The sequence below is a fragment of the Talpa europaea genome (genome assembly GCF_964194135.1).
Source record: "Talpa europaea genome assembly, chromosome: 1".
NCBI classification, from domain to species: domain Eukaryota; kingdom Metazoa; phylum Chordata; class Mammalia; order Eulipotyphla; family Talpidae; genus Talpa; species Talpa europaea.
Genome location: NC_140073.1, coordinates 141608406 through 141636068, shown reverse-complemented (window position 1 = coordinate 141636068; position 27663 = coordinate 141608406). Strand labels below are relative to the sequence as shown.

At 38.7% G+C, this 27663-nt stretch overlaps 1 protein-coding gene across 11 annotated transcripts in view; it reads left to right on the top strand.

Annotated features, from left to right (window-relative positions):
- Window positions 1-2712: 2712 nt before the first annotated feature.
- Window positions 2713-27663, top strand: part of FN1 (fibronectin 1) — a gene marked incomplete at both ends in the record, with an annotated part of 67600 nt that continues 42649 nt past the window's right edge. For all 11 annotated transcript variants that reach the window (XM_084245753.1, XM_084245760.1, XM_084245759.1 and 8 more), the window contains 15 exons: window positions 2713-2869; window positions 4109-4237; window positions 5110-5247; window positions 6600-6731; window positions 7653-7790; window positions 9885-10043; window positions 12547-12744; window positions 14648-14827; window positions 15406-15582; window positions 16724-16876; window positions 18114-18242; window positions 19241-19384; window positions 24093-24214; window positions 26801-26996; window positions 27161-27337. In XM_084245753.1, coding sequence (XP_084101879.1) covers window positions 2713-2869; window positions 4109-4237; window positions 5110-5247; window positions 6600-6731; window positions 7653-7790; window positions 9885-10043; window positions 12547-12744; window positions 14648-14827; window positions 15406-15582; window positions 16724-16876; window positions 18114-18242; window positions 19241-19384; window positions 24093-24214; window positions 26801-26996; window positions 27161-27337 — 2329 coding nt within the window. The remainder of the gene's footprint in view (window positions 2870-4108; window positions 4238-5109; window positions 5248-6599; window positions 6732-7652; window positions 7791-9884; window positions 10044-12546; window positions 12745-14647; window positions 14828-15405; window positions 15583-16723; window positions 16877-18113; window positions 18243-19240; window positions 19385-24092; window positions 24215-26800; window positions 26997-27160; window positions 27338-27663) is intronic.

The window sequence follows — 27663 nt, the reverse complement described above, 5'->3', positions numbered from 1 at the left end:
ACCCTGTGCGCATTGACAGTAACTTCCTGTTCCTAGCACCAAGCCCAAACACCAGTGAACCCACTTTATCTTTCACATCAAATTACCCTCTCCAAATCAGGATAAGAAGGGAAATAAAAAAAATCCAAAGCTATAGCCTACAAATAGAAGGGTACTGTTTACTGAAGAACCCACCCTATCAAAATAGTCTTGGGGATCCTTAAGGGAGCCTGTTGAATCAGGATTGAATCAGAGTATTCTTCCTGATTTAATTATCTCTCTAGTTAAAGATAACAGACTTAGGTAGTTTTTAAGGAGTTGGATAATGAAAGAATACTATAGTCAAGTCTTGTTATTTAATTAAGAATACCTCCATCTTCAAAGTTAAAAAAAAAATCTTTCAAGTATAAAGGTAACCTCTTAAGCATTCTTATTAAATTCAGTCATATTTTTTTGCTTAACAGTCAGTGATAAACCATTTCCTTAATGAGTCTGAAATACATAAATGTGTTCTGAAATAGAGGTTGGGCTTTTTTCTCCTCCCAAGTTCTCATATGTATATTATTCTAATGTATTTTGAGTACAGTAAATATATTAAACTATCATATTTTGAGTTGACCAAATACTTTTCTAACCACTTATTTCCTACTCCCTGGAATCTATGTATTTTAAGAAAGCTTAAACTTCAGGTTTATCTTGCTTACATCCTGATTTCCAGGTATTCTTCCCTGTGGAAGGAACACTTCCCAGGAACACATGGCTTCCCAGAAATTTACTAGGAATTTTACAAGGGGCCCTTTTATATTTGAAAGAGAAAACTGTTTCATAAAGTGATGATGAGAAATTAAAAAAAAAAAATCTAACCCAGAAAGGATTCTATATTTGGAGAAGTTCATGATCCTCTTTTAACTTGAAATATTGGTCTCAAAGATTCCTCAAAAAGTTATTTTACACTTCATGCAGGAAACTGATATTTGCTGTGGTTTTTGTTTTTTTTTTTTTTTTCAAGTCCCTGCGTTAATAAAACAAATGTTAGTTTTGTGTCTTTGATGTGTTGGGCATTTTATAGATCATAGAGTTCAAATTACTCCATGGCAGTTACTGAAGGTAGAACTTTTGGAGAAAACAACCACTTGCAGAAATAAACATATTTTGCTGGTAGCTTTCATAGTTTCTCAAAACAAACGGGAGGCCTGCATAACCAGAACCAAAGCTTTGCGTTTGGGTCTCTCAGGAGTTCCTGAAGAAAGTTGTAGCCTCGCTCCCTTTGAAGAGCTTTAAAAACAAGGCTGACTTGTGTTTTGTCTGAAACGGAACTGAGGTGATGAGTCGCTAAATGCTCAAAACTTCTCAGATCCCATTTCGACCCTCTGAGTATAGAGCGAAAACTGGGAAATCTTCAATGGTAACTTTCCACATTCTTGGAGTATATAACAATTGAAATATTTTTAAAAATCTGGCAGTGGGACTGGAGGAGGGGAACTCTGATGAACTAATGTCTACAAGAAAAAAAAAAATGTGAAAAGGCAAGGAAAAAAAACTGCGGGAAGGCAAAAATGCACATGGTCTATCAGCTCCTCAGAGACCAACACGGCGTTTGCAGTACTCGGGCAAAAGGAGGCGAAGCTCTTTCTTTGCACATCTTTAGATCGTCTACTACTGACCTCACTCCCCAGAAAAGGAAGACTTTCCTTCCTGCCTATTTTTAAAAAGCAAACTGCTGCTTTGTCTTTCAAAAAGAAGTCTCCACCTCCGAATTTATACCCAGAACCCTCCCGCACCACTATGGTGCTTAATAAGTGCCCATGAAAGAGTATCTTTCCCCTCTGCACCCCCTTCCTGTGCCAGCCCCTCCTCAGAAGCCTGCAGGTATAGGGCTGAGAAGTCTTGACGCGGAGGCTGCGAGGGCAAAGAAAGTCAGTCCCAAGTCAGTGCACATCAGCCCAAAGAAAGGGAACACGAGGCAAAGCGGCCCCGCCCGGGGACCGCACAGTCGACATTCCTACAGCTGCAAGGTGGTGGCTCCTTTATGGTTTTTTTCTCCCCCAAAATACAGTCCAGTGAGCAGAGATTTTTTTGCAGGGGTGACGCAATGTCCTCCACCCCCCCCACCCCCCATCCCAATAAAAAGCAAAGGGACGCGAGGGGTGGGACGTGCACCCTGGGCTTCCCAGCCCCTCCCTTCCTCCCGGTCTAAGCCTTTCCAGCCGCTTCCCAGCCCTCCCCGCTCAACCCCCAAAAGTTTCACGACCGCAGAGGAAACCAAAAAAAAGTTCTCTCGCCCCAGCCCTGGCGGGGGATCAGCACCTCTTTTGTTCGCGGTGAGCCCACAGTCCCCCTGACGTCACCCCAGCCCCGGCCAATCGGCGCGCGGTCGGCGGCCGGGGCGCGGGGCGCGGGGCGGGGGCCGCCCGGCGGGTCCTCCTCGCGCGCGCCCAGGGCCGGCGGGGGGCGGGAGGGGACCGTCCCTTATAAGCCCCGGCGCTCGGGGCTCGGCCGCCCGCGCCGGCTGCGCAGAGCAGGGGGAGACCGGGAGCCCCGGGCGGGCGCGAGCCGGAGAGAGGGGACCTGCAGCCACAACTTCCCAGCTCCCTTCGCCGTCCCCCTGCGCCTACCTCCTCCGAGGCGCGCACCCCCGGGGCGCCCTGGAAGGGACTCCCGCAGGCTGCCAGCTGAACCGAACTTGGTGGCAACTTGCCTCCTGGTGAGGGCGTCGCAACCCCCACCCTCAAGATGCCCAGGGGTGCGGGGTCCGGGCTGCTGCTGCTGCTGCTGCTGGCCGTCCTGTGCCTGGGGACCGCGGTGCCCTCCACCAGAGTCTCCAAGAGAAAGAGGCAGGCTCAGCAAATCATTCAGCCCCAGGCCCCGGTGCCAGTCGGCCAGAACAAGCGTGAGTACTGCCCGCGGGCTGTCAGGGAAGCTGGCTGTCCCTGTGATGGGACCGTAAAGTCCCCCAAAGTTGGGGCGCAAGTTGCGCGCGCGCGCGTGGGGTGGGTGCGCGCCTTAGCGAGACACCGTCTGTGCGCACAGAAGGTGACTGGGTTGCGGAGGCTGGTTCTGAGGGTCTAGGATGAAATCTTGCGTGGAGGCTGGGGCGCTGGACCGCCCGCGGGGCTCCTACCATTCAACAAGTGCAGGTCGCGCTTCTGTGAATTAACCTACCTTGTCTTTAAAAGGGAGAAAAAAATGATCTATGCCTTTAAAATTTCCGTTTGGGCTAGTGTGGTCCTTAAGCTTCTTATTTTCTTTGTTATTGAATAATTAGCTACATATTTTCAAAATGGGGGTGGGAAGAGGGTAGTTAAAAGTTCTCTAGTTCCTCACGAACTTGAAAGAGATGTAATTGGTTCAGATTGCTTTGGGGCCCCTCCGAATACTTCTCTCAGAACAGAGATTGGAATTCCTCTTCCAGTTTTTCAAAGACACCCTCACTTTGCCTGGACTGAAGGGAATTGCTTGAAGTTGCCCTTCTTGACTTATTACCCCAAAGAGCATTGAAGTCTCTTGCATGGTCTTAAAATGTAATTCCAGTTATCTCCTGTTCAAAATGTTTCCACTCCTTTGATGTAGACCCCTGGCCAGATGAAAATGACATCACTGTATAACATTGAGCCAAGTGGAAAGAAAAATAAATAAATAAAAGGAACACCTAAAGAGCTCCAATACACTTTATTTTTTTTTAAAGATTTATTTATTTATGCATACAAGAACTGGGGCACAGGCCAAAGGGGTGGGGGGTAAGAGGATTCACCAGAGACAGAGTGGGGAACAGAACAGGCAGACCCACTGAAATACACTGCTGAGGGGAGCAGCGGGCAAAGACAGGAGAGGTCTGCGGTGCCATATGTTTCTCTCTGGCTGGGCGGGGATCCAACTCGTGCTGCAGAGGCTGCGGATTGCTTCATGGTGTGCTGCTTAACCCGGTGCTCCACGAGGGAGGCCCTCCAATAGACTTTAGATGGTGTCTAAATTTTAGTGGGACATCATGTTTAATTCTCCTGTTTTCTGGTGATTAATTTTTCTATGTTTGATGTGTATGTAGGCTCAGCAATTTAGCGGTGCAAGACTTTTTTATACTTTGAAATAGGGAATTGCAAATATAATAACTTTTTCTTTCAATTCCTTGCAGTTGGTTGTTACGATAACGGGAAACATTACCAAATTAACCAACAATGGGAGCGGACCTACCTGGGCAATGCCTTGGTTTGTACCTGTTACGGAGGGAGCAGGGGATTCAACTGCGAGAGCAAACCTGAGGGTAAGTGGTAGGAGACAGGTCATTAGTATCTTTGATAAATGGCGAAGTGCTCTCATTCATTAAATTTAGCATCAGTAGTAAAATTACATCTACCATTTTCCCAATAGGAGTCTCTATTTCCTCTTTAAAAATATTTAGTAACTGCTTGTATTCGCTTATATATGCTACTTTTACCTTTAAAACAAAATGTTCCCAAACTAGTCTTATTTCATGCTCTTGAAGTTTTGATAAGAAATAAAAAATTGTGTCATCTCAAATAAAAAGCTTGTAAAATTTTAATTTATTGGAATGTAAGCCTAAATCTTACACTGTAAGATTATGAATCAGAAACTACTATGGACACTATATTGAGAAGTGTTCAGTTTGACACAAAACCTCTATCCACTTAAAAGTCTTCATTCCTTTGTGATCATCGATATGTTTTTTTTGTAAGTTATAGTGTCCTCTACAGAGAAGCACTGATAAGTCTAAATTGAAAAAAGGATTCTTAAGTGGGAGAGGGGTCTTCGAAATTTCCTTCTTCTATGGGCCTTAGTGTGACTTCCTGGGTCAGAGATGAGAATCTGAAGTCCTCCACAATTTAGCCAGTCTTAAGGTAGTGCTTCATGTGACTTTTCCTTCAGGACTTGAAACTCCTTTACAAAAGAAATTAATTTACAGAAAATGAGAGAACTTGCCAAGGGTCAAACACTGAGGTCTTTATTAGAGTCCAGGGTAAAATCTAGGTCTTTCCCTTCGATTTTTTTTAGAACTCCCAATTGTACCGTGCAACTCATGGAACGGAAACATGAATTTTCCTCTGGGTGGGATCAGTGGCATACTTTAAAGCTTTTACATATGTGAGGCTCACATGGACTTTCCTCTCCCCTCAGCTGAAGAGACGTGCTTTGACAAGTACACAGGGAACACCTACCGGGTGGGCGACACCTATGAGCGCCCTAAGGACTCCATGATCTGGGACTGTACCTGCATCGGGGCTGGGCGAGGGAGAATAAGCTGCACCATTGCAAGTAAGAAATCATGCTAAAATATCATACATAGGAATTTCTCTACCGCTCTCATTTCCCCTCTTGCTGTCCTATCACTGATGGGGTATTCCTATCTTGGGGATTTACTCCTCAAGATCAGGTATCTTTATGTGGTCACCCAATTGGTTCTGTGTTTCTGGAAAATGGGTCTGGGCTCTGGAGGAATTGGTATTTAATCTGTATGGATTTGTGAGGGGGGCGGAGTTGGGGGAGAGAGAGAGAGAGAGTTACATCGAGTAACCAAGTGGATCTCTTCGTTCTAGTCCAGCAAGATATGCTTAAAGGAATTGTCCATTTTACATTACCTGGGACTTTTCAAGCCAGATTGATCATGTGATTGTCTTAATGATCACAAAGAGTGAATTAGCCATTGTGTGGTCTGCTCTTGTTGGCATGCCAAAACTTCTTACATCTCATAGAAGCAATCTGGTCTCCTTGTGTCTAATAATTTATATCCAGGAAACAGATGTCTCTGTCTCCAGGGATCATCATATGACATGAATAGCCCAAAGGTTTCCAAGGAACTTAGAGACTGGGGTTGACTCATCAATTCTAGTTTAGCTAACTCAATCTCTCCAGTATGATTCACTGATTTATCAATAGATCCTATTAACATAGCATTTAATTGTTAAAAACTCATCTTTTAAAATAAGTCATTTGAAAGTTTTCTGTCCTAATGAGCAAGTCAGTTCCTTGTGAGTAGGCCTATTTGGTTTCCCCCATCTTAACGTTAGGATTTATTCAAGTTTGTTGGCAGATCTTGAGTCATTGGTCCATGGAATTTACAACCTAATGGATAGTTCAGCCTTTGGATGTGCTATTGTGTTTAACAACCTAGAAAAGTACCCAGATTTCCACACTTGATTATGTATCTGTATATTTGCTTTCTACCAAAATGACATTTCTCTCCTAGGGTAAAACGCAGGTTACACACTTAGGAAAGCTGAAATGCTTCACCCCATGTGGCCTTTTCATTGAGCTTAGCCTCAGGCTCAACCTTCTGTATATGTGGAGAGGCCTTGCTTACCAGCCTTTCTTTTCAGCTTTAGGACCCAATTTCCTGTGATCTCCTTGGGGAACCAGGTTTTATGACCTCTGTATTTGCTGTTCAGTTTTCTCTGTGGATTCCCATTGTGCTTAATAAAATCATTTAATGGAATGACCCAAAGTAACAAGACCTGTTAACTTTTCCCATCTCCGATGGGAATAAGAATCATCTTTGTCCTCACTTTGGCTAACTTAAGTACTTACCTTGGGAGAACCATGGGACTTTTTCTTTTTTTTAAGTATTATCTGTCCCGTTCTCCCTGACATTTGCTCATTAACTTGAACAGACCGCTGCCATGAAGGGGGTCAGTCCTACAAGATCGGTGACACCTGGAGGAGACCCCATGAAACTGGAGGTTACATGTTAGAATGTGTTTGTCTTGGAAATGGAAAAGGAGAATGGACCTGCAAGCCCATAGGTATGTGGCCATAAGGGATAGGTGGGGAGTGGGGATACTTCATCACAATATTGTCTGAACCAAAATCTGAACTGATAAGACATCTAAACTTCAATACAAAAAATAGCAAAATGAAATTTTAATTCAAATAATGAAATGGTATGTAATCTATAATTCTCTTAAAGGAGTTCAATTAAGTACTAACTGTATAGAAATCTTAATTCTATTTCAAAGGCACAAGATAAAGTTGAAAGATTTGTCTAATCACTGATCTAAAGTTCCTCTTTGGTCAAGATATAAATTATTTAAAAGTAAAGAAATGACACTTTTGACACATTTCTTTATTGGAATGCACTGGACTGAGACACAATATAGTATGTGCTCTCCCACTTTGTAATTTCATTTTCAAAATAAAAATTAGCCTCTTTTTTATTTCAATGCTCAGTTGAACTCTACAGGTATGAATCTCAATGCTTCTGCCTCTACATTTTACTCTCTTATTGTTCTCTAATTCAGAGGTATTTGCTTTGTGGTGTCTGTTTTTATAGAAATCTAAATTTTAAATATCTTTCTTATTTTATTCAGGCATTCATAATTGGTCATTAAGATTGGAATTTTGCAAATTTAGTCCCTCCTACACTGGATACACACATAGGTCTTATTCACTCAAACTACCAATGTGAAAGATGGTAATAGTTGAAAATAGCAGCCTATGTACTTATTAGAACAGAATTTCTGCCTGCCAACTTGGGTTGAGCTGTCTTTTGCTTTGGTTACTTGCTGTGTTCTTAGTTACAGAGTGTGTCTTTCCTTTTGAACAGAGTACCACTTAAAAAATGTGGCTGGATTTTTGCTTACACAATGCACTTTAAATTACAGGGAGACTGCACAATTCAAAATAACCCATTTTTTCCTTTTTTTTTCCTCCAAATTTTCCTGTAGCTGAAAAATGTTTTGATCATACGGCTGGGACTTCCTACGTTGTTGGGGAAACTTGGGAGAAGCCATATCAAGGCTGGATGATGGTGGACTGTACTTGTCTGGGAGAAGGCAATGGACGTATCACCTGTACCTCCAGAAGTATGTTTTCCATGTTTTTGTTAAAGATTTAGTCAAGTATTATTTTCTAGATAATCAACCAACTTTTGGATGTCAAGAAAAATTCTATAACCAACCATTCTGCTTCTTCAAAGAAAACTACATTTTTGAAAATCTCTTAGTTCACGAAGGTCTTACAGCTACTGAGAAAAAAAATGTTAATATTCATTGAAATGCCAAATGTGCCATGAATCTGAAGATTAGTTGTAAATGTGTAAATTATCACTGAGATATTTCCCAAATATTAAGAAGTCATTAAAATAATCTTTGGGTGTGTGGGTACAGTTGACATAGAATGGAGTGAAATGACATTGAGTTTTCTTCTAAGTTTGAAATTTAAATGTATATAAACAAAATTGTAAAAACAAAAAGTACTATCCCTAAGGTTAACAGTTTTTGTGTCTCTGGAGGTAGGGACAGTTCATCTTGCCTAGTGCTTCAAAACAGATTTAGTGCTGGTGCTACGTGGCACCCTGGCATCTTTGATTTTCCTTCTAAGACTGTCTTGAGGTGTTACTTATTGCTTTTGGGGTTCAAGTCTCCTTCTTTGAACTTTCAAACTAATAATAACAATTTTAGAGTTTGTTAAGCAAATCAGCCTTCACCTATTGGTGTTACAAATAAATTTAAAATCAAGTCAAAATATTTGGCACATATTAATACGGCTTAAAATATTTAATGATCTGAAAATGTTCCTCATTTAAATTTAAATCCATTGCCAACAAAAAAATAAACCTCTCATGGAAAGTGATGACAATTCTGACCAAATGTTTCCCAGAAACTTGCCAGTTCACTAGTTCTTTTGTAGCTAAAATGTTTTTGTGATCATCAGATTCCCAAGACTTTGGTGGCAATGTTTTAGTTTAAGACGTTAGATGTCTAACTCAAACTCTTATCTATTGTTTAAAACTCTTCCAACAGCAAGTTGGGAAAAGTTTCTCCAAGAAAGTAATTTATTCCATGAAATTTTAGTAGTTCCTTTTTATACAAGTTGGTTTAGGTTTGTAAAAGTGAATTGGACATTTGCCTAGTTATCAAAGAGTACTTTGTAAGTAGGTGAGGGGAATGAGGAAAGTCTTATATATATTGATCATCTACAAAACACAGTATTAGGATTTCAAGACAAATCCTGAAAATAATGATTTGGAGGTTCAGGGAAAGACAATATTCTTAGCCAGGGGTTTGGGGAAAAACTACAACCAGCAATGACACCTTATTTCAGCCCTTTGTTCTGTGGGTGGACCAATGTGGGTGTGTATTTGCTTTTCAATTTACATCAACTGTCTAATTACTTTTCTGTCAGTGCAGTGATTTTCTGATTCTCAAACAAATCAAATCCTCTACACTCATTATAGCATATGGTCAAAGCTAGATTATAGTTATAACAATCTACTTGCCAGATAATTGATAAAGTTACCAGTTATCATTTTACATGGATAATCCCACTTTTCCATGGAACGCTGAGCAACTCAAGACCCATTAGTGGTTTTAAATGGGGGCCAGAGGAGAGTGTGGGGAGAGAAGAGAACATTCTAGTCAAAAAAATAGGTATTCCCTAAATTTTTTTTTTTTGGCATAACAAATGAAGAAAGAGATGCAACTATCTTTTAATAGTTCCTTTGTGGCAATGGGAAGACTTTTTGAGACCTACTGTTGTAGGGATGCTGTTGTCTCCCTACTGTTTCTAGTTTCCTAAAGATAACCCCCTTTGGAAAGGCAGGTCATATACAATAATTACTGGGAAAACGCTAGGAGAGAGGGAAGAATAGAAATTCAATGAATGAAATTGGTTAGGGAACAGTGTGCAAACTATTAAAAAATCAATTAAGGAAAAATGATGAAATTTTTGGCAAACGCAGAAGTGATACTAGACTAAATCATTCAGCTCTGTTTCTACTCTAGCAAATACAATCTCATCTTTCAGAAGCTTAATAACTGTGGAACCACAGCTGAATATAAATATCACCAAAAATTAGCACATCAGCCTTTAAACTACTATATTCCTTTTTTAGATTTGAATGGAGCTTTTGCTAAATGACCTGATTTCCATATTTTAACATTTCCTTTCTGACACAGATAGATGCAATGATCAGGACACTAAGACCTCCTACAGAATTGGAGATACCTGGAGCAAGAAGGATAATCGGGGAAACCTGCTGCAGTGCATCTGCACAGGCAATGGAAGAGGAGAGTGGAAGTGTGAGAGGCACGCATCTCTGCAGACCACGTCAATCGGTGAGGCTCAGAGCAGGGCCAGAGATCAGAATGCAACTAAAAATATTTCTGCAAATCCATCTTTTCCTTGACGTGCCATTTCAGGATGATTTGCAATGTTTTGGCTACTTCATGGAGTTCATTTACAGACTGTTAGTTGTTAAAACTTTGTTTCATGTCAGGTCTTAAATTTAGATAAAAATGAAATGAAAATGGATTTTAGGAGGACAAAGATCACTACCCCAAGAAATAAAACTGATGTTTTGGAAAATACTAATATCATACAAGCCGCACAATTTAAATATATGGAAATATAAATATCTCTACTTTGCCCATAGATAACACCTATGCATACACATGGACAGGCATTTCAAATTTCTAAAGCTCATTTTAGTGGAAAGGACAGAGTTATGATGAGTTATATAATGACTCCATTCTTCTGCTAGGAATGGAGGAAAAAGTACATTTATTCTTTTCTTAAAATGGAATATATTTCCTTGTCCTGATATTCAACTCAACTCTTTTTATAGTGGAAACAATCCTTTATATGTGATTTCCATGCTCTAGCAAGCTTTGTTGCATTCCATAAATGCAATCATTTTCTACATATTTGTCATTCACAATTTGACAAATTCAAAAGGTGCCTTGAGAGGAGCATGAATGACACAATATCTAAAGAAGTGTTAATTATTTCTGGCACTAGAAAAGGATCTTTGCATTGTATCTCATAAGAATGTGAAGCAAGAAATATGACTGTTAAGGGGGTGTACTTCCATTATTATTCTTATATGTTTTGATCAAGTCTTCACTGCACAATATGTTAGCGTTATTGCTTAGCAATCAACTATTTAGCTAAAATATTATTTGCTTGCATTTTTCTCCTTTTGATGAGTTTTTATCTCTTTCTGAGCACTTAGATTTGAAAATATCTTTGAGTTATTTGATTATTGTATGTAAAACTGTTTTTAACCAAAACCAGAAACAATTATAAATATCAATCTATGGAAAAATAGCAGCTTTTTGAATAATATTTCATTCAGTGTCATGTTTTAATGATGATGAGAAAAAAGAAATCCCAGATTATGTTGAAACAGATGACATTATTCAAGGTCCTATGTGCTATTTCTCATGAAGTTACAGTTTGCAAAGAAACTGTTGAGTATATTAGGTCATGACTTCCTGTAGTTTCAGGTAAAAGGGTAGTTGAGGTTAAATGAGATAAATGGTAACTATTTTATTAATACTACCAATATTATATGGAAAATGTTATGTTTTTCAAAACTGAGAGACACTGAATTTTTTTAAACAGAAACTGTGTTTACGGGATCTTTATATTGCTTTGCGTTGTGACTCTCCGGGTGCAGGGATTGGGGTGTATATTGAAAATAATTGTTTCCCCAATATGTGTGACTTTAGAACCCATCTATGAAGTACTTTTTGGGTTCCACTGTTCAAAAGAACTTAAGGAGATGCTGGGCCTTGCTGGTGGCCTCAGGGTTAAGTCTTTGCACTATCAGCACTACGTCCCGAGTTTGATCCCCACCAGGGAGCTGACCCACACAGCATTGCAGACATCTCCTGTCTCACCTGCTGCCCCCTCAGCAGTATATTTCAGTAGTTCTGTTTGTTCTACTCCCCACTCTGTCTCTGGTGAATCCTCTCACCCCCCACCCCCCGCACCCTTGGCCTATACCCTAGTTCTTCTATGCATAAATAAATCTTTAAAAAGAAAGGAGATGCTGAAGTCAGTCTACCAAATCAGTTCTGACTCTACTCTGCCATGGACTTGGCCTTCAAGAGAACCAATTTCCAAATGTTTAATGAAAAGGTGAACATATTCTACTGCCTTACTGTGAAAGAAAAGCTAGTTTAAGAGGATTGATTGGTTTTAGGAAAAAAAATAACAATTCTCATGTAATTCTGAGGAGAAACAAAATGAAGAAGAAGAAGCAATTTCTGGGGAATCCAACATGGCTACGAGGGCACCTTGGATGCACTCCGAGCTACACAGATGGCAAGAGGTCAGCTGCAGAGTGGCAGGGACTTCTCAAAGCAATATCAGGAAGTGATATATTGAGTTTATGGGAGCTAGCAGAAGAGGCATGGCGAGGCAAGCCACTCCAGGTGAAAAGAAGAGCAGGTAGACAGCGTAGGGTACATGAGGGAATGACGAATAGCTCAGTGCCACAGGGCCTAGCACGAGGAAGTTGCTGGTGAGAAGTGAACTGGAAGGAAGTTAGGTGTGACGGATTATAAAGGCATGGAAGTGAGCTTCCTGGCTTGAGGAAGAAATTATTGAAGGTGTCTGCTTTGTTGAGAGGCAGAACAATGTCTGTGATTTGAAAATAAAGATTGAATGCAAACACTAATGCAGAACAAAAAATGTCTTTCCAGTTCCAGGTCGGTAAGAACATGGATTTCAGAATAATCCTTATGGAAACCCTATGATTCTGACTCCAGAAAGTAGTTAGTTGTTGGATAAGTTCTTACCCAGCTTTGTGACTTTCCTTTCTCATCCCTTTAGGAGTTGGTACCATCACAGATGTCAGAACGGCCATTTACCAGCCCCAGCCCCAGCCTCAACCACAGCCAGTTCCATACGGTCACTGTGTCACGGACAGCGGTGTGGTATACTCTTTGGGGATGCAGTGGCTGAAGACACAAGGAAACAAACAGATGCTTTGCACTTGCCTGGGCAATGGTGTCAGCTGCCAGGAGACAGGTTTGTACTTTCTTTTAAAAAATAGTACTCAAATGCCCTCAAATACATGACTGTATCAAGAAGATGTGGTACATATACCACAATGTGGTACATAAAAGATAAACACATGCAGTTTGCAGCAACATGGATGGAGCTAGAAGGGATCATGCTCAGCGAAATAAGTCAGAAAGAAAAAGGAAAATACCAGATGATCTCACTCATAGCAGGAATTTAGAAAACCTAAATAAGGGACCAGGAAAAAGATTAATTAATACAAAGTAAAAAATCAAAATCAACAAGCAACTATAAACCGGAAACACACTACAGCAGGGGGGAGGGAAGGGAGAGGAAGGACTAGGGTCAAAGTAAGGGGGGGTGCAATTGGGGAGTATAACCAAAATGAAAATGCATACATTGTGCAAAAATGAAAAATAATATAAGAATTATATAAAATAAAGTATTAATTAAAAAAAATGAAAAATCCTGAGTGGATATTTTGACATCAAAAAAATAAAAATAAAAAAAATAGTACTCATAACTTTTTTTTTTTCCCAAACTTTTGGAGGGTAGCACATTCATTTTTTAAAAAATGTGAAAGAAAACAAATAAGAAAAGCTTATAATCTTATCATCCTGTGATAACAACCTGGGTTGGCATTTGATATATTTTCTTCCAATCTTCTTAATCTTTGTGTTTTTCTTTCCTGTGGTGAGTACTGAACTTCTTTGTATTAGCTTTATTTGTCTAAAATGTGGTTACAAGAGGGTTGCTTGCTGAATAGCTAATCATCCATATTTTATACTCTTAAGTCTCAAGTTTCTGGAATTTTGTGATGTTAACGTCTTTCAATAACATCTCTTCTGGGTTATAGAAATGAAGTCACTAAAGCAGTAATAATTGGTACATTTGGCTTTTCCCCTAGAATAGCCTCATATGTTAATTTTTTTTTCCTTTTAAAATATATTTATTACATCATTCTTCATATTTTTTTGTATTTTTACAATGTATGATTTCCCCATAAAATTGCCACCACTATTTCACCCGTGCACCATCACTATAGTCCCTTGTGCTCTTCCCACCCTGTCCCAATCCTTCTCCCTCCTCCTCCCTTACAGAATGTCTCTGATCTGTAGTTGCCTGTTGATTTTGATTTTTACTTTATTATAGTTACTTTTTTCCCCTGATCCCTTATTTGGTTCCTCTACATTCCTCCCACAAGTGAAACCATTCGATATTTTTCTTTTTCTTTCTGGTTTATTTCACTGAGCATAATCCCTTCCAGCTCCATCCATGTTCCTGTGAAGTTTATACTTTTTGATTGCTATGTAATATTCCATTGTGTATATATACCACATCTTCTTGATCCAGTCATCTATTTTTGGGCATTTGGGTTGTTTCTAAAGCTTATCTATTGTAAATAGTGCTGCAGTAAACATAGGGATGTACATGTCCTTTTGAATTAATGTTTTTGTGTCCTTTGGATAGATAACTAGGAGTGGAATTGCTGGATCATATGGAAGCTCCATTTTTAGTAGTTTGAGGAACCTCCACATAGCTTTCCATAATGATTGGACCAGCTTGTTATGCATTAATTCTTATGGTACAACAGAGATATAGGTATCCCTCCAGTAACCTTTGAGCAGAATCCTTAATTATATAGCTTTACAAATGGGGAAACTGAGGCTTCTTAGCAGAGATAGGTAACAAAGGAAACCAGCAGGAGAATTCACCTTATCTCTATCCACAAAACACCTACATCCTGAGTAATACCATTTAACTGACACTAATCAGATGAGCATCTACACCTACAACTTCTTCATTTGAGGGCACAAGCTCAGGCTTTCATTGATGCTATAGATAAGCAATGGCTGGTGGAACTTGAATGCAGCTCTGTTTACTGAGATCCTTTTGGTTGTCCTTGCAGCCGTCACTCAGACTTTTGGTGGCAATTCAAATGGGGAGCCATGTGTCTTGCCATTCACCTACAATGGCAGGACCTTCTACTCCTGCACCACGGAAGGGCGACAGGATGGACATCTCTGGTGCAGCACGACTTCCAATTATGAACAAGACCAGAAATATTCTTTCTGTACAGACCATAGCGGTAAGGATCCCAACAGGGAAAACCAGTTTCTCTTGCCTTAGTTTTATTTGCCAGTGATCTAGCCACAAGAAACATTTCTTTTGTTCAGTCTCAACCCAAGAGACATGGATCCAGCATAGCAGCTAAAAATCTTTCCATGTTCCCCAGTCCCCTTGGGAAATGACACCAAGGGAAAAGTCTTCCCATTCATTTAATTTTGACACTTCCGATTATGATGTGAGTAAAGATACTTGTATATTAAAATCACTGAATGATCCCACAGATTTGAGGAACACCCCAAATGGATGCCTGAGTGTCTTTGCTTCTCTTCTCGTTAAAACTATGTTTTATTCAAAGAGATCATTTACTATTTGGGGGGGCTGGGAAAATAAGAGCAAACACTGGACCCGAATCTATTTTGAAGATGAAGGTGAAAACACCAAGGAAACTTAGAACCATATTATCAGACATCTCTACTGAGAGAGACTCACTGGACTAGGAGTGATAACTTGATTCCCTCAAACTTTAGGTAGTAATTCCCTTCTATACATTGGAAAGCTCAATTGTAATTGTTTTCTTCCTGTTTATGTTTTGGGCAGTTTTGGTTCAAACTCGAGGTGGAAATTCCAATGGTGCCTTGTGCCACTTCCCCTTCTTATACAACAACCGCAACTACACTGATTGCACCTCTGAGGGCAGACGAGACAACATGAAATGGTGTGGAACCACACTCAACTACGATGCCGACCAAAAGTTTGGATTCTGCCCCATGGCTGGTAAGTTGATGCTCTCGGATAACCATTTATGGATTAAGACTAGTATCACTCTAGTCTTACTCCATAAGTCAACATACTCCTATTTCACACATTAAGACTTAATTTGAGACAGCTGAAAAAGTTTTGTGATATCTCTCTCTCTCTCTCTCTATATATATATATAATATGCATATAACTATTGATGCACACATTTATGTAATAAACATACACATGACATGTATTTATGCATATGTGTACACATGTATGTACATAAGCACATATGTCTATATAACCACATATGTAAGAATTATATCACTGTATATTTTTAAATAGCATTGACATAACTTAATGTCCAAAAACACTGATAAAATAAAAATACTTTTTAAGGTCTGGAAATATAAATTTTACACAGTGTTGTTTTCTTTAGAGAACACACAACTGAATAAGATAAAATATAAAATATTTTGTACATAACTGATTGCTATAGTTACAGACTGACAATATTTACATGATATTGGTCTAGCCACCATAAGGTCATCACTTCTTAAATACCAAAAATGACCAAATCTTTATGTTTTCTGGGAAGTATGGAATTTCTTTTTCAAAAAAAAAAAGGGGGTGGGGCTTCAAGTTTGTATGAATGGAAGAAGGGAAACCAATGTTCCAAATTTTCAGAAGCTCATAGATTACATTTGGGTTTCCAGTTGTAGAGGCAAGAACCTATACACTATATATACATTGTCAAGTGTGAATATGAGGCAAGGGAAATAAGAAGAAACCTGCTTCCTTTTATTTCTCTTATATCATCAAAAGAGAATGCTAAGTTTAGAAGTCAGTCACACTTTCATTTGCAATTCCATACCCATACACATAGTTTCCTGTTGAGTCAGTACATATGGGAACTAGAAAAGGTTACAAGACAGTAGTCCAATGCCAACTTCTAGAACAGTGCAAACTCTTTGCGAAAGTGTGCTGGTATCGCCATGGTCTAACATCTCCTAACTCTTCCTGTGGTTATTCCCTGCAACCTACTTTGCCTTTGGACTGTTTTAGAGAGAATTCTTAGGGTAACCAAACTGGATTGATTATATTGCTTACCTTTTTAGAACATGTGATCATTTATCATTTATCCAGTGTGCATTTCTCATCCATTTCCCAACAGCCCACGAGGAAATCTGCACAACAAACGAAGGCGTCATGTACCGAATTGGAGATCAGTGGGATAAACAGCATGATATGGGTCACATGATGAAGTGCACGTGTATTGGGAATGGGCGTGGGGAGTGGACGTGTGTTGCCTACTCCCAGCTCCAAGGTATGCTTACTTACTGATGAAAACACTGGAGAGGACAAAGGGTACAGAGGTAGACTTTATGAACTTTATGTGAAGACTGCACTTTACTAAGAGCATGTGCAACGCTACTCCGTTAGTCTACTGTGCTGGATGTGCTTTATGTGCTAGGCAGCCAGTTCAGAAAAGCTGGTGGAGCCATTCTAAGATTCTGAAACATTCCCAGGATGTAAGCACTTAAAGAGCCAAAAAGATGACTTCAAAGGCTAGAACAGAATCATTTGATCCTTTTAGCTTTTAGTTATGCCATTGTATACATGTCTGGAAAACACTGGATAATTTCTGTACAGAAAAGAGACTTTGCTTTCTAAAATAAGATCTTTCCAGACCCCAATTTTAAGGAGACAAGTAATAGAGAGGCCAATTTCTTTTGTTAAGATTAGTTTTTCTCCTTTGGGCCCAGGTATAATATACAGGGGAGTTGATTTATTGAAACTATTTTAGTTTTTCTATTTTGCTGATTTGAAAAGTAAGATTTAGGTAGAACTCTGAAATAATAAATCGTTCATATAACCAGTATGTTGACATTAGCTGAACTTGTTCTCCTTTTGTGGTGTCCAATGGGTAATGGATACAGGAGTAATAATAATTACATGTGATGTTGCAGAGGCAAAAGAACCCTAGATAGGGAACAGACCAACTCCTTATCTTATAGATAAGGGAGCTTATTTCAAAGAGAGAAAGTAATTCTCTTCAGATCTCTCAAAGACTTAGGAGCAGAGTTAGACTAACTATGAATGTCACAGGTATTTTATTTCCCAAATCCAAATATCTCTTCAACCCTCACACCCCAGGGATCAGATCATCATACCCTGCTGGTATGATTAGTCTTCCTCCTATTTTTCATAAAAAGCAGAGATCTGAAGAATGTTATCAACTAAACAAGAACTTTACTGAATTGTGAGACCTGTGTTTTTTCAGAAACTGGCTTTCTACAGGACGGTGCTTTTGACACATCCATTAGTTATATATACGTTGTTTTTGAACATTTGCAAGTTTATAAGAGAAAGAATTTTGTTTGGAAAAAATTGTATCACTGACTGTACTTTGAAAAACATCTTGATTCTATGCCAGCAGAAAATTATTTTAATGGGAGGTGTTGGTAATTTAGTGGAAGGAACTATATGGTTTGAAAACCAGTTTCTGTTTCATCTGGGAAACTTAAAATAGTGCTCTGCCCATCCCACTGCTTCCTAAACAGATCAGTGCATTGTTGACGACATCACCTACAATGTGAATGACACATTTCACAAGCGGCACGAGGAGGGACACATGCTGAATTGTACCTGCTTTGGTCAGGGCCGGGGCAGGTGGAAGTGTGACCCCATCGGTAAGTAGCCTCATTTCTCTAGGTGGGTTTGGACACTGAGAAAAGTTAGCCAGTTCCAAATAAGGCGAGCTATTTGATAGTATGTGATTGAAGTTGACCCCAGTCTTGGATCTGTGGCTTGCAGAGAGTTTTGCAAAGGCTGTTCTCTAATCTTGATATTGATAATCATCTAACTTTGCTGAATTTGCTATCAAATGTAGGTGTAGTATCATTGAATGGAATTCATTTCTGGTTTCTGAATCATAAAGATAGTCCATGTTATGAAAGAGAATGTCCCTGTGCTGACTCTGCAATAGCATGGACAAATGGTTATGTGGGTAAATACCTCCCTCCAAAATATTTTTCTTGGCTGCCCTTTATAATAGATCTGAGCAAACAGTGAGGGTTGAGCCTTAACAGAGCTCTGTTACCAGCTTTAGGGTAATCCATTAATTCTCCTTTATGGAAAGTGACAGGTTATTCACTGAGAAAATAGACTAATCAGATGAGTTTGTTTGACCTGAGATTGCCAAACCTGAGCTAGGAGCCTGAGAGGTTTCTTAGAAGCTGCTCAGCAAACACTCATAGTTAAAATCTAGCATTCATACACATGTAAAATTAAACCCTCCAAACTTAGAAGATGTGTATAAGTGAAATTATTGTAGTTTTTTGTCCTTGCTTTCTGAATGGTAAACCAGTTGCCTTAATATGGGTAAAATACAATATTTAATTTATAAATTAATATTCAGAATAATATATACTGAAATGTAAGTCTTAATGGTTTTATTTAGAAATAGCGTCCTTTTAGAAAATGAAATATTCCTCCTAATGGGTACTTGTTTTACCACTAATTTTCCTGTAAGGCAACAGCTATGAACAAAATATATTTTCCACTGCCTAGATTCATAAAGACAGTTGCAATTCTATTAAAACTAAGAATATATTCTCTAACACAGAGAAATTAAACATGTAGCTTTAAGTCTTCAAGGCTACTTATCTTTTATTTGCATGCATTTTAGACCAATGCCAAGATTCAGAAAGCCGAACATTTTATCAAATTGGAGACTCATGGGAGAAGTTCGTCCATGGTGTCAGGTACCAGTGCTACTGCTATGGGCGTGGCATTGGGGAGTGGCGTTGCCAACTCTTGCAGACATACCCAGGTAAGCAGCTATTACTATAAGTGGAGAACTCTGGACTGGTTATCAAAGCAGGGCAGCTTCCCTGTTTATTAATACCCTGATTATCTAATCAGAGTATTATCTCCAAACTAAATTGGATTCTCCTCCCTTCTCATATCACTGTCCAATCTAATTCCTAGATAAAAAGATTTTCCTTTTTTCACAATCAAGTAGAAAGTGTGGAAGGTTATGGAAATGTGTCTGTGTGCAATTTTGTTTCTTAACAACACCATGGAACATTCTGTTAGGTTAAAATAATGGCTAATTTTGTCTCACATACATACATGGACATAGAAACCATAAAGTGAGCTATGCTGTGAGTAAATTTAGTTGGGGGTTTATGTTATGGTTCTTAAACAGAGAAATACATGAAGATATTACATGAAATATGATATAAAGTATGTGCTCATTTAGTGTTTCATCTAGACCTTCCTTGTGCCCCACATTTTCATTTATTTGATCAATTGGAGTCTGGAACAAAATATCCTGGGTCAACAGTTGAGTAACTTGGTTAGGTCTCTGACCACACAGTTCAGATCTTTTCAAATGTTCATTGCCAGGTTTTTTCAGGTCACAGGACAAAATGCTTAGCTGTAGGCGTTATTCAGTTTAGGAAAGAAAATTTAATTTTAACTGAGGGATTAATTTTCATGAGATGTGTTGATTATGAAACTAATTCTTTGGCATCAGCTCTTGAAGCAAATACTGATGGAGCGTCAACCCTCCTAGACTTCTGTTGACTCCAGACTTAAAACATGGCTGCCATTGAGAAACAAAAAGAAAGATTCTCTGGTCTGAGAATCTGCTGGTGACAGAAGTTAAGATTGATTTGACTACATCTCTCCAGGATATAGAACAATTTGGCCAAAGACAGTGATGACCCAGACACAGGTTCTAACTCTGTCCATGCCATTAATGATTTATGTGTCCAGCTTCACCCATAATTTCCTCATCTCTAAAATGGGGCAATTGTAGTTGATTATCTTTAAAATCCCTTGTCATACCAATATAATCATCTATGATCATAAATTCTACACTGTTCCCACAAACTCGGAAGAGCTCCTGCTCTCCCCAACCCTCAAACACTGTCAGGAGGCCAGGGACTGACTCTGCCTTAAGCTCATAGCACAGCTTGACCTGGCTTTAAAATTGTATTTTGTGGTAGTTTTGGGTGTAGGAACCACTTACAATTTTTATTTAATAGTTTTTTTTTTAAATCTGGTTGTAGAATTATCATAAATTCAGAAAGTACTTAATTGGGTTCCTTGGGGTTTTTTTTTGATGATACAAAGAAAGGATAGAAACTTCTGAAGAAATGTTCTCTAGCTTCTATGCTTATAGTTGTTATCAGTGCAGCCATTTATATAAAATGTTTTCCTCCTCAATGATTTATTGGGAGTTTCTCTCTGTCTTTTAAAATTAGTCGGTCCATACATTATGAAATGACTTCTGGTGGGAAGGAATGCTTCTTTGTTGAAATTTTACATGTTGACCTTGTTCTTACTCTTTCAAAAGGGTATCAGTGGAGACCTTTAAACATAGAGGAAATTTAGGGGAATGGGGATTAGCATTTCCCCCTCAGTTTGGAGCTTATCTGTGTGTCTGGTTTACTCAGTGGCTCTTACCTCAAATGTGGGACTTGAAGAGTGTGGGAAGAAGACAAGAACAACAGAATTCCAGGAGATAGTCTCTGAGCCTTGCACTGTTTGTTCCTCCACAGAGGATCTGGTAGAGTTGTTCAAACTAAAAGAAGATAAGAAGCATTTGGTTTGTCAATAAGCAACTAGGAAAGCACAGATCTCAGCAAACTAAATAGAGAAAAAAAGGACGGAGTCACCAATCCATAAATGTTTAACTTCTCCAGGGTCACTGTTGCTGGAAATTATTCTTGTTGGACTAATTTTAAACTGGTTTTAAAGTATAGACATTGTGTTATATTCTCACTTAACTATCTTGTTCTTAGTCTGATCATATTGCATAAGGGAGGGAGTAGAGTTTTCACAAAGATAAATAGTTGCTCAGTTAGGTTAATTTGAAAAGCTTTACCAACTAACCAATTTTGAAAGAACTATCAAATTTAAATCTACATAATGTAAATGATATAGGAATTTCCATATTTCCTATCTTGAAATCATATAGATAAAGTAGATGATGATAGAAATCATAAAGTAGATGATGATAGGAACTTAACTGATATTGAAAATAAGGAAAATTAATTAATTAATATAATTAAATATCTAATTTAAATAAAAATAATTAAAATAGATAAATTAAAATGAAAAAATATAGCTGACACAGTCTGGACAAAAATGTGCAAAATGTATGATATTCTACTTATGTTCAGAAGTTTTCTTGAAAGTGAATCATAGCACAAACTTAGATTTGAAAACAGTTATTAAAGCAGTGCTTGAAGTTTTAGAAAGAAATGTAACTTTTGTAGTTTTGTCTTTTTCTTTCCTTCTCTTATAATATCTGCTTCTTGTGCACATGGAGCAAGATTGGAATTAATGGTAGGCTGTAAAATTTGTATTGTCTTTCTAAAACTTAATCTTAATAGACATTTAACCATCATAAACTCTTTTTAATTAAAGACTGTTTCTTAAGAGCAGTCTTAGGTTCACATCATCATCTGAAGGGAAGGGAAACCTTGGAGAGGCTTCCCATATATCCTCTGCCCAACACATACAGTCTCCCCATTATTAACATTCCCCACCAGGGGGGTACATTAGTTACAATCAGTAAACTTATAATGGCACATCATTATCATCCTAAGCCCATGGTTTACAGTAAGGATCACTCTTGGTATTGTGCATTCTATGGCATCATAAATTTTTCCCTCAAATTCATGATTGCCAAACTAAAACATATACCACATGCCTCTTTACCTAAGTAGGGTTTCTTTAAAGCATTGAAATTAAACAAGCTTTTGCCAAGGCATTCCCATAACTTGCAGATATACATGGAAATGCTTTAAATAGTCACATCTTTAAAAAATTTTTTTTTAAGATTTATTTATTTATGCATACAAGAGCTGGGTGCAGGCCAGAAATGAGGGGGGTGAGAGGATTCAGCAGAGACAGAGTGGGGAACAGAACAGGCAGACTGACCGAAATACACTGCTGAGGGGGGCAGCGGATGAGACAGGAGAGGTCTGCTGTGCCATGTGGGTTGCTCCCTGGCTGGCCACTCGTGCTGCAGAGCCTGCAGATTGCTTCATCATGCAGTGCTTAAACCCCTTACGCCACCAGGGAGGCCCCACATCTCTAAAATTTTGCTTCAACTTTTGTCTTTTGAAACATATCTGCATTTGAAAGCATCTTCATGAGCAGGAGTAATCCAAATAGGAAGGTAGAAATGATTTCTGCCAATTGATTAAAGCAAATCTCCCATCATGTCCTGTGAAATATATATATACTGGTTTCAAGTGGGGAACTGAGTTTTATTCGTGAGTGTTGGTTTTCATGCAACATGGAAATATGCGCTAAGTGAATTTAAGATCCAAATGATATTTGCTAGTCTTCAACCAACTGTATTATTCCCCCGGTGGAAGTGAGTCTGTTATTCTAGAACTTTGAATCTACACAGACACTCAAGTTATGTGATTATTCTGTTAGAGAAAATTTTGCTTTCACAGAGAATTTAACAACCAAGATAATAATTAAATTTAGAAATTGATATTTTTTCCCTAGAGCTTCAAAAAACTTAAGTCTGTTAATAACCTGGTGAAGCACATTATTAAACATGCAAAATTTTTCTATTATATGGTGGTAGTTATAAACTCATGGAAAGGTTATTTCAAGAGTTTTACAACTTTATTTTGTTTCTAGTAAGTTGGGCATTGAATGACATAAAAAAAGACAGTATTCCAGTCTGCAAGCTATGTCGTTACTACCCTAAATGGAGTCTACACTATTAAGAAATTGATCCCACCTCCCTTATTTTGCATTTAAAAAAAAAAAGAAACCAAAACTCTACTTCATATTTTATTGGTTACAGTCTTCCCAGTCCAGATGTAGAAATACTGAATTTAGTGTGTATTTCAAAATATCATTTCAATTCATAACTGCTTTTAAAAAAATATTGTGTTTGGTCTCAATAATTTGACCAACCAATAGAAAGGTTTTAGAGTATACTTCTCAAATAAAAATAAAATTAAACATTTTTTCCGAACTGATAGGATGCTTAGACTGATGAAAAATAAAACTGAGTCTTTAATTATTACCTTGTCTATTTGTCTAAGATCTACCCCATTTAGAAATGTGTTTGTTTTACATCATGCCATATGGCCTTTGGAATGTTGTTTCCTTCAATAGATAGCAGATTCATTCTTGATGAAATCCTCCACAAACTAGGATTTGCTCAAAAAGTCTTAGTATAATAAATAAATCAAGTTCGAGTTCTCTAATTACTTTATTTGTGTTAGGCTAGTTTCATAATTTCCGCACAATTCTTTAAAAATTGGGAAAGTCAAGCTAAGATAATTTTTTTAAATTCTTTTATTTGCTGTGAACAAGTTCTATTTGCAGTTTTCATGTGAAGGACAATAAATCACTTACCAACAACAAAAAGGAATTAGTTGCATTGATTGTCAGAATCAGTATATAAAAGATGAGTCCCACATAGTGTTTACTTTTCCTCATGTTTTCTGATAAGCAAATGTGATGGCCAAATCTCACATTTTCATTTTCAGGTTCAAGTGGTCCTGTCCAGGTCATCATCACAGAGACCCCCGGTCAACCCAATTCTCACCCCATCCAGTGGAGTGCACCAGAACCCTCTCACATTACCAAATACATTCTTAGATGGAAACCTGTGAGTATTCTACTAGGGCATCTTGGGTGCTATTTCCTGAAACGAACAAATTCTCAAATTATTTTCATCTTTTCAGCCAACTGATCTGTTTAGCTGTTCATCTAGCATTTATTTTTGTTTAATAACCAAACAATATGTGGTCAATCAAACTGACATATAGATTTAGCTTTTTTGTGTATTTAGAAGAATTTAGCTCTTTTTTTTTTTTTTTAAAAGATTTATTTATTTATTTATATAAGCACTGGTTATAGTCAGAAGCGCGGGAGGGTGAGAGAATTCACCAGAGCCAGAGCAGGGAGTAGAACAGGCAGATGGACGAAGTACACTGCTGAGGAGAGCAGCGGGCAGCAGGAGAGGTCTGTGCGCCATGTGGGACCCTCCTCCGGTGGCCGGGGAGCAGCCAGGGATCGAACCAGCGCTGCAGAGGTTGCGGGGAGCTTCGCAACCCAGCGCTCAACAGCTGCGCCACCGGGGAGGCCCAGAATTTAGCTCTTTATGTCAAAAAGAATCACCTGAACAGAGTCATAGAAATGATAATGCTTAAAATTATTCATCCCTAGTATGGGAAAAAAATCTAAATTTTCACATGTCTTGTAACCCCATAAAGGAAAAATCATTGCCACCATTTCCATGATTTGAAAGCCAAACAGCTGTATCTTTTTCTTGGTTCAATTTTAAAGTGATAATTTCTTAAAGACTTTATTTTTGAGTCTCTGAAATTATTTAGAGGTGGGGGGAAGATGATAAGAGGAAAGGATGATAGCTTTTTTTTTTAAGAATGAACCTTATGATTTTCTAAGAAGCAGCATCTAGAAATTGAAGAAATCACACTTGGAAGGATATTGGTCTATTAAGCTGTAGTTCCTCCTACTCTCTCCACTCTATCTTTAAAAGTCATGGCTTTTAATTTGAGGAACACTAAATTAAACATAGGAGAAAAATGACCATTTTTAATTGCAGCTATTGGTTTTTAGCAATCAAAACATTTGACCAGTTCATGCAGTGGGATTTAAACTTTTCTGGAAAAACTCAAGCTTCTTTTTTTCCATTCACCTCTTTTGCCATGTCTGGAGTATGTTGGGCAGGGCTTGGTATCTGGCGATGTCAGTCAATGGAATTTACATTTTCCCTCCAATATCTCCTTACCCCTCATCCTACCATCACCAGTTTTGTTTACTTTAAACTTAACTCTGCACTCTCATAATAAGGCACATTTACAGTGATGTATAAAGTATACATTCATTGGAAAGTCCTTAGAGAGTGACAGTGATGAATTTCTTTGAAGTTTTTAACAATTTAAACATTTCAGGTCCACTGTGATGTCTGATTCAGGTCTTTTCTCCAAGGCCATAATACAGTCATTGACAACTTACAGCTACAGTTTGTAATATTTACAAACATTAAATTCTCTTTCAAACTCAAAAATTTGTTCAGGCTTTTCCTTAATGTTTATCACCTGAGAATTGATTTTTGCATCCTTTCCAATGGTAGCTAACCTGAAAAGTTCATATTTAATAAAAAGTTTGTCACCTAGTCTGAGCTAATTATAATGAGTTATTTCCATTTCCCCCCCATAGTATAACTGAGTTAAAATTTGAATTTAAAGAATACTGGGATCTCTTCCATTTATTCCACAAAAAGAAATGGGTACTTGAGTATTTGAATTATTGAGGAACTGGCTGATTGGATCGTTTTACAAATAATTGAGCATTTAAAGTGCATTTTGATTTATATATTAGCTTAGAATATTTATACTTAAAAGGCTCACATCTTGCTGGAAGTAAGGGTATTTCTTTTCTGTCCATTTTATTGCAATGAGTTGTGATCCATGACATATTAATGAATTTGGACAGGATATAAAAATGTAAACTGGAAGCAAAGATTAAATAAACTGATGTTGTTCATCTGCAGTCTTGCCGCTTCTCATGGGGTAATTCATATCCAAGAATGAGTCATAAATGTGGACCATTCGAGCCTGGCATGTCATAGCCCCAGGAACTGAGCCAGAAGCAATAGTATGCCTTTGGCTGTTTCTGCCAGGCAGAAAACAGAATCATATCCCACCAAGTGCAAGATGGACTAGAAGGTTGTTCTGTTTTCAGCAAGGAATTTATCTCTTCACTGGAGACGTGAAAAAATTGGGAGAGGCAAAACCTGGTTCATCATATTATGTTGCTGATATCAAAGAATTAATCTGGCAAAAGGAAGGTGCCCAGTGCCCGTGACTGTATAACCTTGAGTGTGTCCCACAATTCTGTTCCTCCACCAGGTCCTTGAAGGCAATGATACAATTAATGTAGGGGGAAGGGTGAAGATTAAAGGAAAGAATGCACATAAACTCGCACTGAGCATAGCATACATAGTAAGCTATGAGTGAATATTAGCTATCATAATTGTTATTAATATTAACAGACTCTTCTACAGACTCCCTAGTCCAATTCCAGTTTTCCAAAATTTCACTCCAGAATGGAGATGCATAGGTCCCTCCTTCTTGGAAGGGAGCAATTATCTCTTCCTGGAAGACAACCGTTCATCCTCATGAGTACTTACGTATTTTTATTTTTTTTTTGTAATTTATATTTTTAGAAAAATGCTCGAGGCCGTTGGAAGGAAGCCACCATTCCAGGCCATTTGAACTCATACACTATCAAAGGCCTGACCCCTGGTGTGATCTATGAGGGCCAGCTCATCTGTGTCCAGCAGTATGGCCAGAGAGAGGTGACACGCTTTGACTTCACCACTGCCGGCCCCAGCACCAGCTCCTCCGGCACACCAATGACCAGTACGTGCCCACACACCTTCATATCTGCCTGCACTCCTCTGAGTTGCACTTGTCTCAGTTCTTCCATGGATGCACCTCCAGTTTTGAATAACGGTTGGCTGCAGGTGTTGGCAGTCCATTTTCTCAATGGCTAAAGCACCCTCTCTCCTTTTGGCACTCACTAGGCAACACGGTGACAGGAGAGACCACACCCCTTTCTCCTGTCGTGGCCACTTCTGAATCTGTGACTGAAATCACAGCCAGCAGCTTTGTGGTCTCCTGGGTCTCAGCTTCAGACACCGTGTCAGGATTCCGGGTGGAATATGAGCTGAGCGAGGACGGTGATAAACCCCAGTACCTCGGTAAGTGAGTGTGTTGTCCTGCCAATTCTGAGTGACTGCTGGTAAACCGTGTTTGTGGGGGACATCATCCAGGCAGGCGGCTGTGAGCTTCAGCATAAGTTGACAGCTCCAAATGAATATATCATGTGCGAGAAAGGAAGCTCGCTGGCTCTCTCTGGAGCTCAGCTGGGTTTCCTGCTCGCATTTTCCAGGTCCCTCTGTGGATTGTATGATGTGTGTCCCTGGGCACAGGTTCATACAAGAAAAGTAGTTTATTCCTGGAAGTAATTGCCACTGTGAGGACTGCAGTGTAAAATGTTAGTTTTGGGTGTACACAGTACTGGTAT